The 16,295-nt window shown below is 37.8% G+C and overlaps 1 protein-coding gene across 4 annotated transcripts in view; it reads right to left on the bottom strand.

Moving 5' to 3' along the window:
- DCLK1 (doublecortin like kinase 1) overlaps positions 1–16,295 on the bottom strand; it is a 553,061-nt gene that overhangs the window by 513,123 nt on the left and 23,643 nt on the right. For all 4 annotated transcript variants that reach the window (XM_036299715.1, XM_036299714.1, XM_036299717.1 and 1 more), the window contains exon 3: positions 5,156–5,502. In XM_036299715.1, coding sequence (XP_036155608.1) covers positions 5,156–5,502 — 347 coding nt within the window. The remainder of the gene's footprint in view (positions 1–5,155; positions 5,503–16,295) is intronic.

Raw genomic sequence — 16,295 nt, forward strand, 5'->3', positions numbered from 1 at the left:
GAATGATCAGAAAGAGAACATGCCACAATGGAGGAAACTTCACCACAATAGCAAATTGAATGCTCAACTAAAAAAAACAACCAGCTGAAATCTCAGAGGGAAGGCATGGTTGGGGGAGGAGGGTGAAGGGAAATTAACTAAAGAATTTATATGTTTACTAGAAGCCCACTGCACGAAGATTCACGCAATAAGTCTTCCTTCACCTGGCTGCCAGCACCGGTTTTCCTCCGGCACCCAGGACCCAGGCCTTTGGTCCAGTCACAGCGAGGCTTGGCTTCAGTCTTCTTAAGTCTTCAGTCTTCAGTCCAGCCAGCACCTTCAGGCTTCGCTCTGCACATGTATACTCATCCGATTGGCTGGTGGGCGTAGCAGAGTGACACCAATTTGCATGTTTCTCTTTTATTAGTGTAGATAGAGGCCTGGTGCACGGATGGGGGCCGGCTGGTTTGCCCTGAAGGGTGTCCCGGATCAGGGTGGGGGGTCCCACTGGGGTGCCTGGTCAGCCCGGGTGAGGGGCTGAGAGCTGTTTTCAGGCTGGCCACACCCCCTTCAGGGTTGGGGGGTCCCCACTCGGGTGTCTGGGCAGCCTGGGTGAGGGGCTGATGGCTGTTTGCAGGTTGGCCTAGCCCCCAAGCGGGGATCCTCACCAAATGGGGGTGTGGCCTGCCTGGGTGAGGAGCTGAGGGCTGTTTTCAGGCTGGCCACACCCCCTTCAGGTGAAGATCCCTGCTGGGGTGCCTGGCCAGCCTGGGTGAGGGGCTGATGGCTATTTGCAGGCTGGCCGCAGCCCCTGCAGGATGGGGAAGTCACGCTGGGGTGCCTGGCCAGTCTTGGTGAGGGGCTGATGGCCATTTTCAGGCTGGCCACGCCCCCCGGCTACCCAAGCTCCCAGCCTCTCTTTTTTTTCTTTTTCTTTTTTCTGGGATTTATTTATCTTCTATAATTAAAACTTTGTAGCCTTTAGCAGAGCCCAGGGCAGGCGGGAAGCTTGGCTTCCTCCATCGCCAGGGGCAACCCAAGCCTCCTGCTCGCTCCAGCTCCGTGGCCACCACCATCTTAGTTGGGTTAATTTGCATACTCACTCTTAATTGACTGGTGGGCGTGGCTGGTGGGTGTGGCTTGAGCATAACAGAGAGATGGTTAATTTGAATGTTTCTATTTTATTATATAGGAGATGCATAACCCATGGACACAATAGTGTGGTGAAGGCTTGAGGGAGGACAATGGGGAAAAAAGGAGAACATCTGTAATACTTTCAACAATAAAGATAAATGTAAAATAATAACAATAATAGTTGAATACAACTGTCAGTAGAACGACTGCAGGAGAAAAATAGAGAAAGTCTTTCAGATGATTTTTTTGGACACATTATCCACTTGAAAAGTCTTCTTAATTCTTTTACTTCTGTTTGGCTCTTTAATATAATCTGCTATGTACAGTGGTTATGAGCACAAGCTCTGGAGATTGGTTCAAATGCCAACTCTGCCATTTATATCTATGTGGTCTTAGACATGTTAGTTTTTTTTAGCATGTGTATTTTTGTTGTTGTTTTTTACAAATTCTGTGCCTTAGTATCTTGTTCTGTTAAGTAGGGATAAAAATCAAGCTGTGAAGATTAGACATGCTAACACACAGAAAGCATTTAGAATAATGCTCAAGCCCTGGCCAGTGTGTCTCAATTGGTTGAGCATCATCCCCTGAACCACAAGGTTGCCAGTTCAATTCCAGGTCAGGGCACATGCCCAGGTTGCAGGTTCAGTCCCTGGTCAGAGTGTGTACAGGAGGCAACCGATGAATGTTTTTCTCTCACATCATTTATCTTTTTCCGTCTCCATTCCTCTCTCTCTAAAAATCAATAAAAACATATTAAAAGATAGAATAATGTTCAATAAAGCTATCATATTATTATTATAGTTCAAAATTGCTTTTATATGTATTATCATAGTTGATCCCTCAAGGATCCTATGAAATGGAGGTGATCATTTTAGCCGTATTTTACTGATGAGTATAAACAGACTCAATTAGGGTCATTTGCTAAAAACATAAATAATCTGCAGCTGAATCAAAGTTTGAATCTTAGTATTTTAACATTAAACCTTGATTTTTCCCCCCATTACATTGGATTATTAAACCATAGCAAAACCAGCCATAAACTACATATAAATTCCTAAAAAGAATAAAACTATTAAGAACATCAAAATATCTATTTTAGAAACTCATTCTTAAACACACAAATGATCAGTTAATGTAAGAGTTTACTAAAATAGCTAAAGCTGACTCTTAAAATCAGTGTGTAGCAATTTGAAACCTACAAAATTCTGAAGTGAATAGGGAGGGAGAGGATTTATCAACATGTAATCTTTGCTGTAAATTTTACTTTTTATGAAAACAGTTAAACTCCCGTTCTGAGAAAATTCAATACACAAAAATGCAGAACTACAAAATAGTTGAGTCACACATTATAGAGGGAACCTTAAATGTTTAATACGAAACCTTACCATTTTATTGTTGCTCTAACTGACCAGGCAGTAGTGGACTTTTTGATTACTGATATATTGGTGACACTCAGGCTATTACCCTCTTAGAACTAGAAACTGGGGAGTTGCATTCCACAGAATCCTTATCCACAAGAAACTTGGGGGAAGTTTTAGGAGACAAGCAGAAGATTGGCAAGTATAAATGAATAACTGGCAGTTATTTCTTTTTTCCTAATAAATTTTATAATTTAGAGCATTTGAATGGATACCTAGGGGAAGAATTCTTTCACAACTAGCATTCTTTCTAGTATTTGCATCTATTTCTATTCATAGTTTGAATGTGTTAACCTTCAAGAACTTATATTATTCTATTTAATAAGATCAACCTTTTAATATATGCATCTAGTTTTTATTTTTAATACTTTATATACAAATGATTCAAATTATCCTTCAAAATAATTTTTAAAAATCATTTGGACAGATCCACATTAAAAACTAAAATTCAAGCAAAAATAGTATGCTAAAACCTATGATCTTAACCAAAAAGATACTGGTAAACTCTCATAGACTAGCGAATCTCACTGTACCTATGTCAGTGTTTTTTTATTCAGCACACCATCAGGATCTGTCAAACCTTTACAAAAGTCCACATAAGACTTTCTTTAAATTCATCTGACCACCTCACATTAAAATATCCACTCATCTGGCATGAACATACAATGGAGTCAAGACAGTCTCTTCAATAAATGGTGTTGGGAAAATTGGACAGATACATGCAAAAAAAATGAAACTAGACCACCAACTTACACCATACACAAAAATAAACTCAAAATGGATAAACGACTTAAATGTAAGACGGGAAACCATAAAAATACTAGAGGAATCCAAAGGCAACAAAATCTCAGACATATGCCGAAGCAATTTCTTCAATGATACTGCTCCTAGGGCATTGGAAACTGAAGAGAAAATAAACAAATGGGACTACATCAAAATAAAAAGCTTCTGCACAGCAAAAGAAACCATCAACAAAAAAACAAGAAAGCCCACTGCATGGGAGAACATATTTGCCAATGTTATCACCGATAAGGGTTTAATCGCCAACATTTATAGGGAACTCATACAACTTAACAAAAGGAAGATAAACAATCCAATCAAAAAGTGGGCAAAGGACCTAAATAGACACTTTTCAAAAGAGGACATTCAGAAAGCCAAGAGACATATGAAAACATGCTCAAAGTCACTAATCATCTGAGTGATACAAATCAAAACAACAATGAGGTATCATCTTACACCTGTCAGAATGGCTATAATCAACAAATCAACAAAGGACAAGTGCTGGGGAGGATGCAGAGAAAAGGGAACACTCATGCACTGCATTCCCAGGAATGCAGACTGGTGCAGCCACTATGGAAGACAGTATGGAGTTTCCTCAAAAAACTACAAATGGAACTCCCATTTGACCCTGTGATCCCACTTCTAGGAATATATCCCAAGAAACCAGAAACACCAATCAGAAAGCATATATGCATCCCTGTGTTCGTAGCAACACAATTTACCATAGTGAAGATCTGGAAACAGCCTAAGTGCCCATCAGCAGATGAATGGATTAAAAAACTGTGGTACATCTACACAATGGAATATTATGCTGCTGTAAAAAAGAAGGAATTCTTACCACTTGCAACAGCATGGATGGAACTGAAGAGCATTATGCTAAATGAAATAAGCCAGTCAATGAAAGAAAAATACCACATGATCTCACTCATTTATGGATTATAGAGACCATTATAAACTGATGAACAAAAATAGATACAGAGACAGAGCAGCATGGAACAGACTGTCAAACTACAGCAGGAAGGCCGGGGAGGGTTGGGAGCTGAAGGGAGGGGTAAGAGATCAACCGAAGGACTAGTATGCATGAGTATAAGCATAACCAATGGACACAAGACACTGGGGTGTAGGGGAGGCCGGGGGAATGTCAAGGGGGGGGGGGGGGAAGGAGACATATGTAATACTCTTTGTAATATTTTAAGCAATAAAACAAAATATTAAAAAAATCCACTCATCCAAGTCAACTGATGGTATTCCATAGCTGAAAAGACTCCCTTCATTTTAATTCTCAAATTATGTTTTCAAAACAAGATGTATAATGTTCTAGAAATATGCCATCAGATGGAAATACTTTATTCCTTAGATATGCACTCAAAAATCTATAAAATTTAAATAAATCTCTCACTAGTAAACATTACTAATACAGTAAATTTTATAAAATATTATGTAGGCCAAAGATAGAATTTAGATTTTTCTCTATTGGTCAGAGCTTATCTCCAAATCTCAGACATGCTCAAGGCCAAAAGAGATTACTATATGACAAAACTGAAAGTAGATGGCTAAAAAGCACCATTATGTTAAGCAATTCATAACTGAAAAAGTAGAAATCTCTGAGTAATCATTTAAGCTAGAGAAATGGGCATTTTTACTTTAGTCCTATGGTTAATCCTGTCTTAACACTATCCTTGGACTGGTTTGAGAGCAGCACCTATGTATTTGTTGGTTAAATGACCCAACTCTCTAAACGTCAGTAAATGTATGTTTCAGATTCCCACCACATGCCACATAAATTCCTCACATCCCTGGTTCTTGCCTATACAGTCAAGGTCATATCACAATACTTCTCTTACCTGTTTACCATCCAGGGTGTACAGGCGTTTCACCACTCCTGAGTCCAGCTTGATGGCATCAGTTATATCAGTGAGAACCTGCTCAAAGGAATGAGCAGTTTTCTTGTTCAGCAGAATCCGGACAGCTTTCCGTGGCTTCACCCCACTTCTGATGATGGTGACAAGTTTGGGCCGAATGAAATCCTTATTCTCCCGCACCTCTGAAGGGCTCCCTTTGGCAGTAGCCAGTGATGACACTGCCCGGGATGCTGAGGTGGTTTTGACATTCACAGACCAGTTTGGGTTCACGTTCTTGGTGTACTCCAGTTTCTTGAAAGGCTCTATTGAGCCACACACATAACTCTCTCCTAAAGAAGAGAGAAATACATTTAAATTTACTCTAAGGTAAACTCACTCCCTTTTTCATAGTTGTTCATTTTTTTTTCCTTTTCTACTTAGGGATGAGAGCTACTCATGACTTTTTTTAAAATATATATTTTATTAATTTTTTACAGAGAGGAAGGGAGAGGGATAGAGAGTTAGAAACATCGATGAGAGAGAAGCATCAAGCAGCTGCCTCCTGCACACCCCCTACTGAGGATGTGCCGGCAACCAAGGTACACGCCCTTGACCTGAATCGAACCTGGGACCCCCTCAGTCCTCAGGCCGACGCTCTATCCAGTGAGCCAAACTGGCTAGGGCTACTCATGACTTTTTAAACAATGCAAGCATGATTAATAGTTAGTGAAAAAGAAAGATTTTTTTACTTATAATTTGGCTCTGTCAGCAACAGACTGGTATCCTGAGGGGGAAACATCACCATTCCTCCCTTTCTTCATCTTCAGATTGGTGATAGAAATATTGTTATTCATAATAGGAAGTATTCTTCGAAATGTAGAAATATTTATGTTTGCAAAAAACTTCAAAATCAGAGGTACCTATATTTGCCACCTGAAATAATGTAAAATCTAAAATTGGGTAAAAAACAAAACAAAAAAAACCCACTTCTTAAAATAGCTATGTAATTGCCCTAGCCTATTTGGCTCAGTGAATAGAGCTTCAGCCTGCAGACTGAAGGGTGCTGGGTTCAATTCTGGTCAAGGGCACACGCCTGGGTTGCAGGCTTGATCCCCAATAGAGGTGTGTAGAAGGCATACAATCAATGCTTCTCTCTCACCATTGATGTTTCTAACTCTCTGTCCCTCTCACTTCCTCTCTGAAATCAATAAAAATATGTTTTTTTACATAGCTATGTAATTTATAAATTTGATGGGAATGTTTGCTAAACATTTTGTAAAATCAAGTAGAATTCCAAAAGCAAGCAGAATAATCATTCTCCCTCTTCTCCCACCTACACAGAGCAAGCATAACGATCCACACACAATAGGAAGCCAATTCACAACTGTTTATAAATAAAAGGTTTTGAGAATGGTCAACTTACAAACTGCAGCTTCATAAACTCAATCTAAAACAAATATATAAGATGAATAAGAATGGAGGAACTAATGGTATGGTGACTATAGTTGATAATACTGTGTAATATAAAAGAGAGTTCATTCTAAGAGAATAGGACTTAAATGTTCTCACAAAAAGAAGGATAAAATATGTGAAGTGATAAAATAGGAGGAATCCTTTTAAAATGTGCAATTTAAATATTTTATAATTTTATTTGTCAATTATACCCTGATAGAGCTAAAAAGAAAATATTTTTTATTAAAAAATACTCCTTAGTAGAGAATTATTCAAAGAGAACATTACTCAGACTATTAAGTAGATGTGGATCACTCACAAAAAAACCTAATACACATTCCAAGCAATGACAAATTATAAAATGATTGACCTTAAATATACATATTTCATAAATTTAGTCAAGGCATTTTGAAATTAAAGAGTTTATAATGGCTTTTTTCTGTGTTAATATGTCTTTGTAACTGAAAGTAGTTAAAAATGAAAAAAAAAACATTCATAATTGCAGGTAAAGTGACCTAGGATTAATCCTACACAGTCCATTTACTTTTATCTAAAGCCTTTTCCCATTTTTAAATTAATAGTGCAAGCATCCAAGGAGACAGGATAAGTATTCACATAAAAAGAACTGAACTAGGGTTTCAAAAATAGAAAAGTACAGTTATACAGGTTATCAGATATTTACTTTGCAAATGTTTATAAAATATACTCCAATGTGTGTTTACACATTATGGAGTGGTACAAATATTACCAATGTAGCAATCTGCCTTTCCATCCACCTACCAGATCATGACTGGTCCCAACTATGCTGTTCTCATTATTTATGCAGATATCAAAAACATATACGTGGGCTCCCTGATCTTTGTGGCTCAGTTGGTTGAACATCATCCCATGCACCAAAAAGTCACTAGTTCCATGCTGGGTCAGGGCACATGCCCAAGTTTTGGTGTCCATCCCTGGTCAGATCTCATGTGGGAGACAACCAATCAATATTTCTTTCACATCAATGTTTTTCTCTCTCTCCCTTCTTCAATAAAAACATATTTTAAAAAAAAACCATTCAGGTTACTGCAAGAACTGTGTGTTTCTGAAGGCTCTGTGGAGAGACAGTGTGCATGTAACAGAGGGAAGAGAGAACTGGAAGTCTGGGCTCAATACTTGGCCTCTCCACAAATGTGACTGTGGGCAAGTCCCCTAGTCTTCTTGAGAGTAGTTTATTTTCCTATCAGTGAAGGCTATCGCAGTGGTCACTTTTATTTCACCAGGTTTTAATAAAGATCAAATAAGATAGTAAAGGTCAAAGTGATCTCAAGTACAAAATTGCTACACAAATGAAAAACATCTGAGGCTGCAGTAAGCCTGAAAGGAAAATTAAAAAACGAAATTACTAGAAATCAGTAAGCAGGATTTATATTATAAGGTGTTCATTGTTTCTAGCCATGTAGTTACCAGTAAAATCACTTTGGCTCCACCTTATTGTGAGAATACTTTAAACATTCCCCGAGAAGACTTTGGTGAAACTGGTCTGTCAGAATTCTGTGCTATTCAGAGATACACAATTGTCTAATTATTTGTTAAGCTACTAATTAAAACAAAAGCATGGAGTGGGTTACACCTCAACAAAGGAAACTTTTTAACTTTAAAAAAGAAAATAATTAGAAAAAGGAAGAATTTTAAAGTACTCAAATAAAAATATGGAATGGGTTTGTTGAAAGAGGAAAAAACACTTATTTTTCACATCTTCTTAGATAAAGCATACTGAAAATTCTTAAAAGCAAAACTGGTTTGTTTCAAGTAAGAACAATGAGATGAAATTTGTACTTAACTTATTCTGTCACTTTGAGGAACCTCTGCCTGGTTTATCAAATTTAAAGACTGGAATGAAATCTTGGAGAAGGGTGTGAGACTCCAATAAAGAATGATATTGTGCAAGGAGGAAAGTGACAGCTAAAGGGAAAGGAAGGAGCTGAGCAGCAAACCCAACATCACACACCATGCAGTTCTGTCATTTAAAATCTACTACATTATTCAGAAATTCAGGAAAAGTCAAGATAGGTTTCCTTACTTTAATAAGCTTCCATTTAATTGTGCAAATATATTTACATTAAACATATTTATATTTGACAAAGGAGGCAAGAGCATACAATGGAGTCAAGACAGTCTCTTCAATAAATGGTGCTGGGAAATTTGGTCAGACATGCAAAAAAATGAAACTAGATCACCAACTTACACCATACACAAAAACAAACTCAAAATGACTAAAGGACTTAAATGTAAGATGGGAAACCATAAAAATCCTATAAGACTCCATAGGCAGCAAAATAGCAGACATATGTCGAAGCAATATCTTTACAGACACAGCTCCTAGGGCAATGGAGACTAAGGAGAAAATAAACAAATGTGACTACATCAAAATAAAAAGCTTCTGCACAGCAAAAGAAACCATCAACAAAACAACAAGAAAGCCCACTGTATGTAAGAACATATTTGCCAATGATATTTCCAATAAGGGTTTAATCTCCAAAATTTACAGAGAACTGATACAACTTAACAAAAGGAAGATAAATGATCCAAACAAAAAAGGGCAAAGGATCTAAATAGATACGTTTTGAAAGAGGACATACAGAAGGCCCAGAGACACGTGAAAACATTCTTAAAGTCAATAATCATCTGAGAGATGGAAATATGCAAATCAAAACAAAAATGAGATACCATCTCACACCTGTCAGAATAGCTATCATCAACAAATCAACAAATGACAAGTGCTGGCGAGGATGTGGAGAAAAAGGAACCCTCTTGCACTGCTGGTGGACTGGTGCAGACTGGTGCAGCCACTGTGGAAGACGGTATGGAGTTTCCTCAAAAAGTTAAAAATGAACTCCCATTTGAATCAGTAATCCCACTTCAAGGACTATATCCCAAGAAACCAGAAACACCAATCAAAAAGGATATATGAACCCCTATGTTCATAGCAGCACAATTTGTACTAGGTAAGATTTGGAAATAGCCTAAGTGCCCATCAGCAGATGAGTGGATTAAAAACCTGTGGTACATCTACACAATGGAATACTATGCCACTATAAAAAAGAAGGAACTTTTACTATTTGCAACAGCATGGATGGAACTGGAGAGCATTATACTAAGAGAAAAAAGGCAGTTGGAGAAAGATAAATATCACATGATCTCACTCATATGTGGGATATAATGATCAACATAATTCTTTTTTTTAATTTTATTTTATTGCTTACACTCTTACAAAGGGTATTACAAATGTGTCCCTTTTTTTCCCCAGCCCTTGACAATCCACTGGCCTCCCCTACCCCCCAGTGTCTTATGTCCATTGGTTATGCTTATATGCATGCATACAAGTCCTTTGGTTGATCTCTTACACCCCTCCATCCTGCCCCCACCCCTCCCCGGCCTTCCCGCAACAGTTTGACAATCTGTTTGAGGCTGCTCTGCCTCTGTATCACTTATTGTTCAAAAGTTTATAATGGTCTCTATTATCCATGAATGAGTGAGATCATGTGGTATTTTTCCTTCACTGACTGGCTTATTTCACTTAGCATAATGCTCTCCAGTTCCACACATGCCGTTGCAAATGGTAAGAGTTCCTTCTTTTTTACAGCAGCATAGTACTCCATCGTGTAGATGTACCACAGTTTTCTAATCCATTCATCTACTGATAGGCACTTAGGCTGTTTCCAGATTCTAGCTATGGTGAAATGTGCTGCTATGAACATATGGGTGCATATATCCTTTCTGATTGGTGTTTCTGGTTTCTTGGGATATATTCCTAGAAGTGGGATCACAGGGTCAAATGGGAGTTCCATTTGTAGTTTTTTGAGGAAACTCCATACTGTCTTCCATAGTGGCTGCACCAGTCTGCATTCCCACCAGCAGTGCATGAGTATTCCTTCTTCTCCACATCCTCTCCAGCACTTGTCCTTTGTTGCTTTGTTGATTATAGCCAATCTGACAGGTGTGAGATGGTACCTCATTGTTGTTTTCATTTGCATCTCTCGGATGTTTAGTGACTGAGCATGTTTTCATATGTCTGTTGGCTTTCTGAATGTCCTCTTTTGAAAGGTGTCTATTTAGGTCCTTTGCCCATTTTTTGATTGGATTGTTTATCTTCCTTTTGTTAAGTTGTATGAGTTCCTATAAATTTTGGAGATTAGGCCCTTATCAGATATGACATTGGCAAATATGTTTTCCCACACAGTGGGTTTTCTCCTTGTTTTGTTGATGGTTTCTTTTGCTGTGCAGAAGCTTTTTATTTTGATGTAGTCGCATTTGTTCATTTTCTCTTTAGTTTCAAGTGCCCTAGGAGCTGTATCAGTGAAGAAATTGCTTCGGCATATGTCTGAGATTTTGTTACCTTTGGCTTCTTCTAGAATTTTTATGGTTTCTGTCGTACATTTAAGTCGTTTATCCATTCTGAGTTTATTTTTGTGTATGGTGTAAGTTGGTGATCCAGTTTCATTTTCTTGCATATATCTGTCCAATTTTCCCAACACCATTTATTGAAGAGACTATCTTGGCTCCATTATATGTTCTTGCCTCCTTTGTCAAATATTAATTGAGCCTATTGGTTCGGGCCGATTTCTGGGCTCTCTATTCTATTCCATTGATCTATATGCCTGTTCTTGTGCAAGTACCAGGCAGTTTTGAGAACAGTGGCTTTGTAATACATCTTGATATCTGGTATTGAGATCCCACCTACTTTGTTCTTTTTCAGGATCGCTGCAGCTATTCGGGGTCTTTTTTTATTCCAGATGAATTTTTGGAGAGTTCATTCTAGATCTGTGAAGTATGCCGTTGGTATTTTAATGGGAAGTGCATTGAATTTATAGATTGCTTTGGGTAGTACAGACATTTTAATGATGTTGATTCTACCAATCCAGGAACACGGTATGTTCTTCCATCTGTTTATGTCTTCCTCTATCTCTTTTTTCAACATCCTGTAGTTTTATGAGTAGAGGTCTTTTACCTCTTTAGTTAAGTTTATTCCTAGGTAGCTTAATTTTTTTGGTGCGATGGTGAATGGAATTGTTTTTATAATCTCTCTTTCTGAAAGGTCACTATTGGTGTATAGAAATGCCTCAGATTTCTTGGAGTTAATTTTGTATCCTGCTACATTGCCAAATTCATGTATTAAGTCTAGTAGCTTTTTGATGGAGTCTCTAGGGTTTTGTATGTATAATATCATGTCGTCTGCAAATAAGGACAGTTTTACTTCCTCTTTTCCAATTTGGATGCCTTTTATTTCTTTTTCTTGCCTAATTGCGATGGCTAATACTTCCAGTACTATGTTGAACAGGGTGGTGAGAGTGGGCATCCCTGTCTTGTTCCTTTTCTTAGGGGAAATGGTGTTAGATTTTGTCCATTGAGTATAATGTTGGCTGTGGGCCTGTCATATATGGCTTTTATTATGTTGAGGTATGATCCTTCTACTCCCACCTTGCTGAGAGTTTTTATCAAAAATGGGTGTTGGATTTTGTCAAATGCTTTTTCTGCATCAATTGATATGACTATGTGGTTTTTTTCTTTCAATTTGTTTATGTGATGAATCACGTTTATTGATTTGAGGATATTGTACCATCCTTGCATCCCTGGGATAAATCCTACTTGGTCATGGTTTATGATCTTTCTGATGTAATGCTGGATCCGATTTGCTAAGGTTTTGTTGAGGATTTTGGCATCTATGTTCATGAGGGATATTGGCCTGTAATTCTTTCATTGTGTTGTCTTTACCTGGTTTTGGTATTAGGGTGATGCTGGCTTCATAGAATGAGCTTGGAAGTGTTCCTTCCTCTTGAATTTTTTTGTAGTAGTCTGAGGAGGATAGGTTTTAGTTCTACCTTGAATTTTTGGTAAAACTCCCCTGTGAAGCCATCTGGTCCTGGACTTTTGTTTGCTGGAAGCTTTTTTATGACTGCTTCAATTTCTTCCATAGTTATTGGCCTATTGAGATTTTTGGATTCTTCCTGATTGAGTTTTGGAATGTTGTATTTTTCTAGGAATTTGTCCATTTCCTCCAGGTTGTCTAGTTTGTTGGAGTAGAGCTGTCCGTAGTATTTTTTAACAATCATTTGTATTTCTGTGGGGTTTGTTGTTATTTCGCCTCTATCGTTTCTGATTTTGTTTATTTGTGTCCTCTCTCTTTGCTTCTTGGTGAGTCTGGCCAGAGGTTTGTCAATTTTGTTTATCCTTTCAAAGAAGCAACTCTTGGTTTCATTGATTTTCTGTATTGTTTTTTTGGTCTCTATGTCATTTATTTCTGCTCTAATCTTTATTATCCCCTTCCTTCTACTCACTCTGGGGTTTTCTTGTTCCTGTCTTTCTAATTCTTTGAGTTGTAGAGTTAGATGATTTACTAGCATTTTTTCTTTTTTTTTGAGATAGGCCTGTAGAGCTATACACTTCCCTCTCAGGACTACTTTCATTGTGTCCCATAGGTTTTGGTTTGTAGTGTTTTCATTGTCATTAGTTTGCAGGATGTTTTTGATTTCTTCTTTGATCTCATTGTTAACCCAATCAATATTTAATAACATGCTATTCAGCTTCCAAGTGTTTGCGTATTTGGGGTTGTTTTTATTGTAGTTTATTTCTAATATTATGCCATCGTGGTCTGAGATAATGCTTTTTATGATTTCAATCTTCTTGAATTTAGGGAGACTTTGTTTGTGACCCATATATGTGGTCTATTTTTGAAGATGTCCCATGAGCACCTGAGATGGTGGCTTTGGGGTGAAGTGTTCTGAAGATGTCAATTAAGTCCATCTGATCTAGTGAGTCATTTAGGATTGCTGTTTCTTTGCTGAGTTTTTGTCTAGAGGATTTATCCAGTGATATCAGTGGTTTATTAAAGTCCCCTACTATGATTGTATTCTTGTCGATCTCTCCTTTGATATCTTCCAGGAGTTTTTTTATGAATTTGGGTGCTCCTGCATTGGGTGTATATATGTTTATCAGGGTTATATCCTCTTGTTGTATTGATCCCTTTAGTATTATGAAGTGGCCTTCCTTATCTCTTGTTATGGCCTTCACTTTGAGGTCCATTTTGTCTGATATAAGTATTGCTACCCCAGCTTTTTTTTCATTTCCATTTGCCTGAAAGATATATTTCTATCCCTTCACTTTCAGTCTGTGTGAGTTCCTTCTAATGAGGTGGGTCTTTTCTAGAAAGAAAATATATGGGTCATGTTTTTTTATCCATTCAGCCACTTGATGTCTTTTGATTGGACCATTTAGTCCATTTTCGCTTAAAGTTATTATTGAAAGGTACTTGTTTGTAGGCATTTCTATTTTTTTTTTGTGGCTGTTTTCTTTCTGGGCTTTTTAGTTCTTCTTTTTACACCAGTCCCTTTAGCATTTCTTGCATTGCTGGCTTGGTGGTGATAAACTCCCTTAGCCTTTTTTTTGTCTGTGAAGCTTCTTATTTCCCCTTCAATTTTGAATGATAGCCTTGCTGGATAGAGTATTCTTGGATTCAGTCCTTTGCTTTGCATCACTTTGTAAATTTCTGTCCATTCTTTTCTGGCCTGATGTGTTTCTGTTGAGAAATCATTTGATAATCTAATGGGAGATCCCTTGTATGTAACTTTCCGTCTCTCTCTTGCAGCCTTTAAGATTCTTTCTTTGTCCTGAACATTTGCCATGGTAATTATGATGTGTCTTGGTGTGGGTCTTTTCGGGTTCACCTTGTTTGGGACTCTCTGGGCTTGTGTGACTTTTTTCTTCCCCACCTCAGGGAAGTTTTCTGATATTTTTTCATCGAGTAGGTTTTCTAATCTGTGTTCATCTTTCTGTTTTTCTGGCTCCCCTATTATTCATATGTTGCTTCGTTTCATGTTGTCCCAAAGCTCCCTTAGGCTCTCTTCCTGTCTTTTAATTTTTTTCTCCAATTGCAGTACAGTTTGGGTGTGTTTTGCTTCCTTGTCTTCTAATTCACTAATTCGGTCCTCCGCTTCTCCTAGTCTAGTATTGATACTTTCAATGGTGTTTTTTATTGCACCTATATCACTCTTCATTTCTTCTTGGGTCTTACTTAAGTTGTTGATTTTTTCATCTGTTTCTTCTAGCTTCTTCCATATGTTATTGATTTTTTCATCTGTTTCTTCTTGCTTCTTGCATAGGTAGTTGACTTTTTCATCTGTTTCTTCTAGCTTCATGCATAAGTTGTTGACTTTTTCCTCCGTCCGGTTTATGCAATCTAGAACCCTTATTCTGAATTCTTTTTCTGTCATGTTGCATGCCTCTGTATCATTTAGCTGCTTTTCTGGCAAGTCCTCTTTTTCTTTCCTTTGGGGGGTTTTTTGTCTACCCATGTTTGATCTCACTGACATATCTAGACTTTGAGTCATTCAGTGGCTGCTCCCTGGGTGGCAGTGACTCCTTGGGCTGTGGTTGCACTTCGGGCAGTTGCGGTAGCAGCTGCTCCTCAGTTGGCAGCAGCTCCTCTGGTGGGTGCTGTTCACAGCTGTGGTGGCTCTTCTGGCTGGTGGGGGGAGGTTTCACGAACAGCTGCTGTTCCTTAGACCGAGGGTGTGGTGCTCAGGAGGCTGCTGTTTCTTGGATCTGCTGCTTTGATTTAAAGGCACAAAATACAACACAAAAAAGCACCACGTACCAGTCACTAAACACAAATATATTCACGATATTGATAACCCCAAATAAAGGTGACCACTCGAATTAAGAGAATTAGGGTATAAGGAAGAAAGAAGAAAAAAGATAAAAGAGAAAAAAGAAAAGAAAAGTAGGGACTAAAAAAAAAAAAAGGAGTGCAAAAATGAAATTGGGAAAAAGGAGGTGGGAAAATAAAAGAGAGAAAAGAAAAGAAAAAAAAAGAGCGAAAAGAGAGAATGAAGTAGAAGAGGGGAAGAGACTATGTATATGAGGAGAAAACTCCTACAAAAGCGCCACTAATCGCAACAAATTCCAGCAACAGCTCCCTGGAGATGAATGCAAACTAGAAACAACCAATAATATCAAGAGAGGCAAGGGAAAACAGAAGCACAAAAATAACCGGGGGGGATGGGTGGAGGGAGGGGAAAAACCAGCAGAAAAAAATAAAAAGAAAAAGCAAAACAGCCTCACAACAAGTCCTAAAACACACACACACACACACACACACACACACACACACACAGACACACACAAAAAAACAAGCAACAACAACAAAAAAAAAACAATATACTCAACAATCAAGCAAACAGCAACAAAACAATAGAAAGATAAAAGAAGAAAAAAAACAAAAAAATTTTTGGATAGTGAAGAAAGATAAGGGGTATGTGTATAAAGATTTAGAGCAGTGGATAGGAAATAGGATATATAAGTAGGGTGAAAGTTTGACAGGAGGTAAACAGAAGGAATAGGGAAAATCTAAAGCAGGAATAGGATAAGAGAAACAGGACAACAAAAGGGGAAAAGTGAGGGAGAGGGTTTTAGCATAGAGGTAAAATTGAGGTAGGGAAAATTGTTGCTAAAGGAACGATGAAAATAGAATGGAGAACACTAATCCCAAAATAAAATAAAGAGAAAATAAAATGGCACTTTAAAAAATGGTAAAATGGTAGCAGTAATAATACTGGTTAAAAATAAGAAGGTAGTAATTAAAAGGGTAAAATCAGGTGATGGAAAAAGAAGAAAAAAAAATTGCTTTCTTAGTTAAAAGGTGAAAAAAAAAATT

Source organism: Myotis myotis, unplaced genomic scaffold (assembly GCF_014108235.1).
Source record: "Myotis myotis isolate mMyoMyo1 unplaced genomic scaffold, mMyoMyo1.p scaffold_m19_p_3, whole genome shotgun sequence".
In the NCBI taxonomy this organism is placed as follows: domain Eukaryota; kingdom Metazoa; phylum Chordata; class Mammalia; order Chiroptera; family Vespertilionidae; genus Myotis; species Myotis myotis.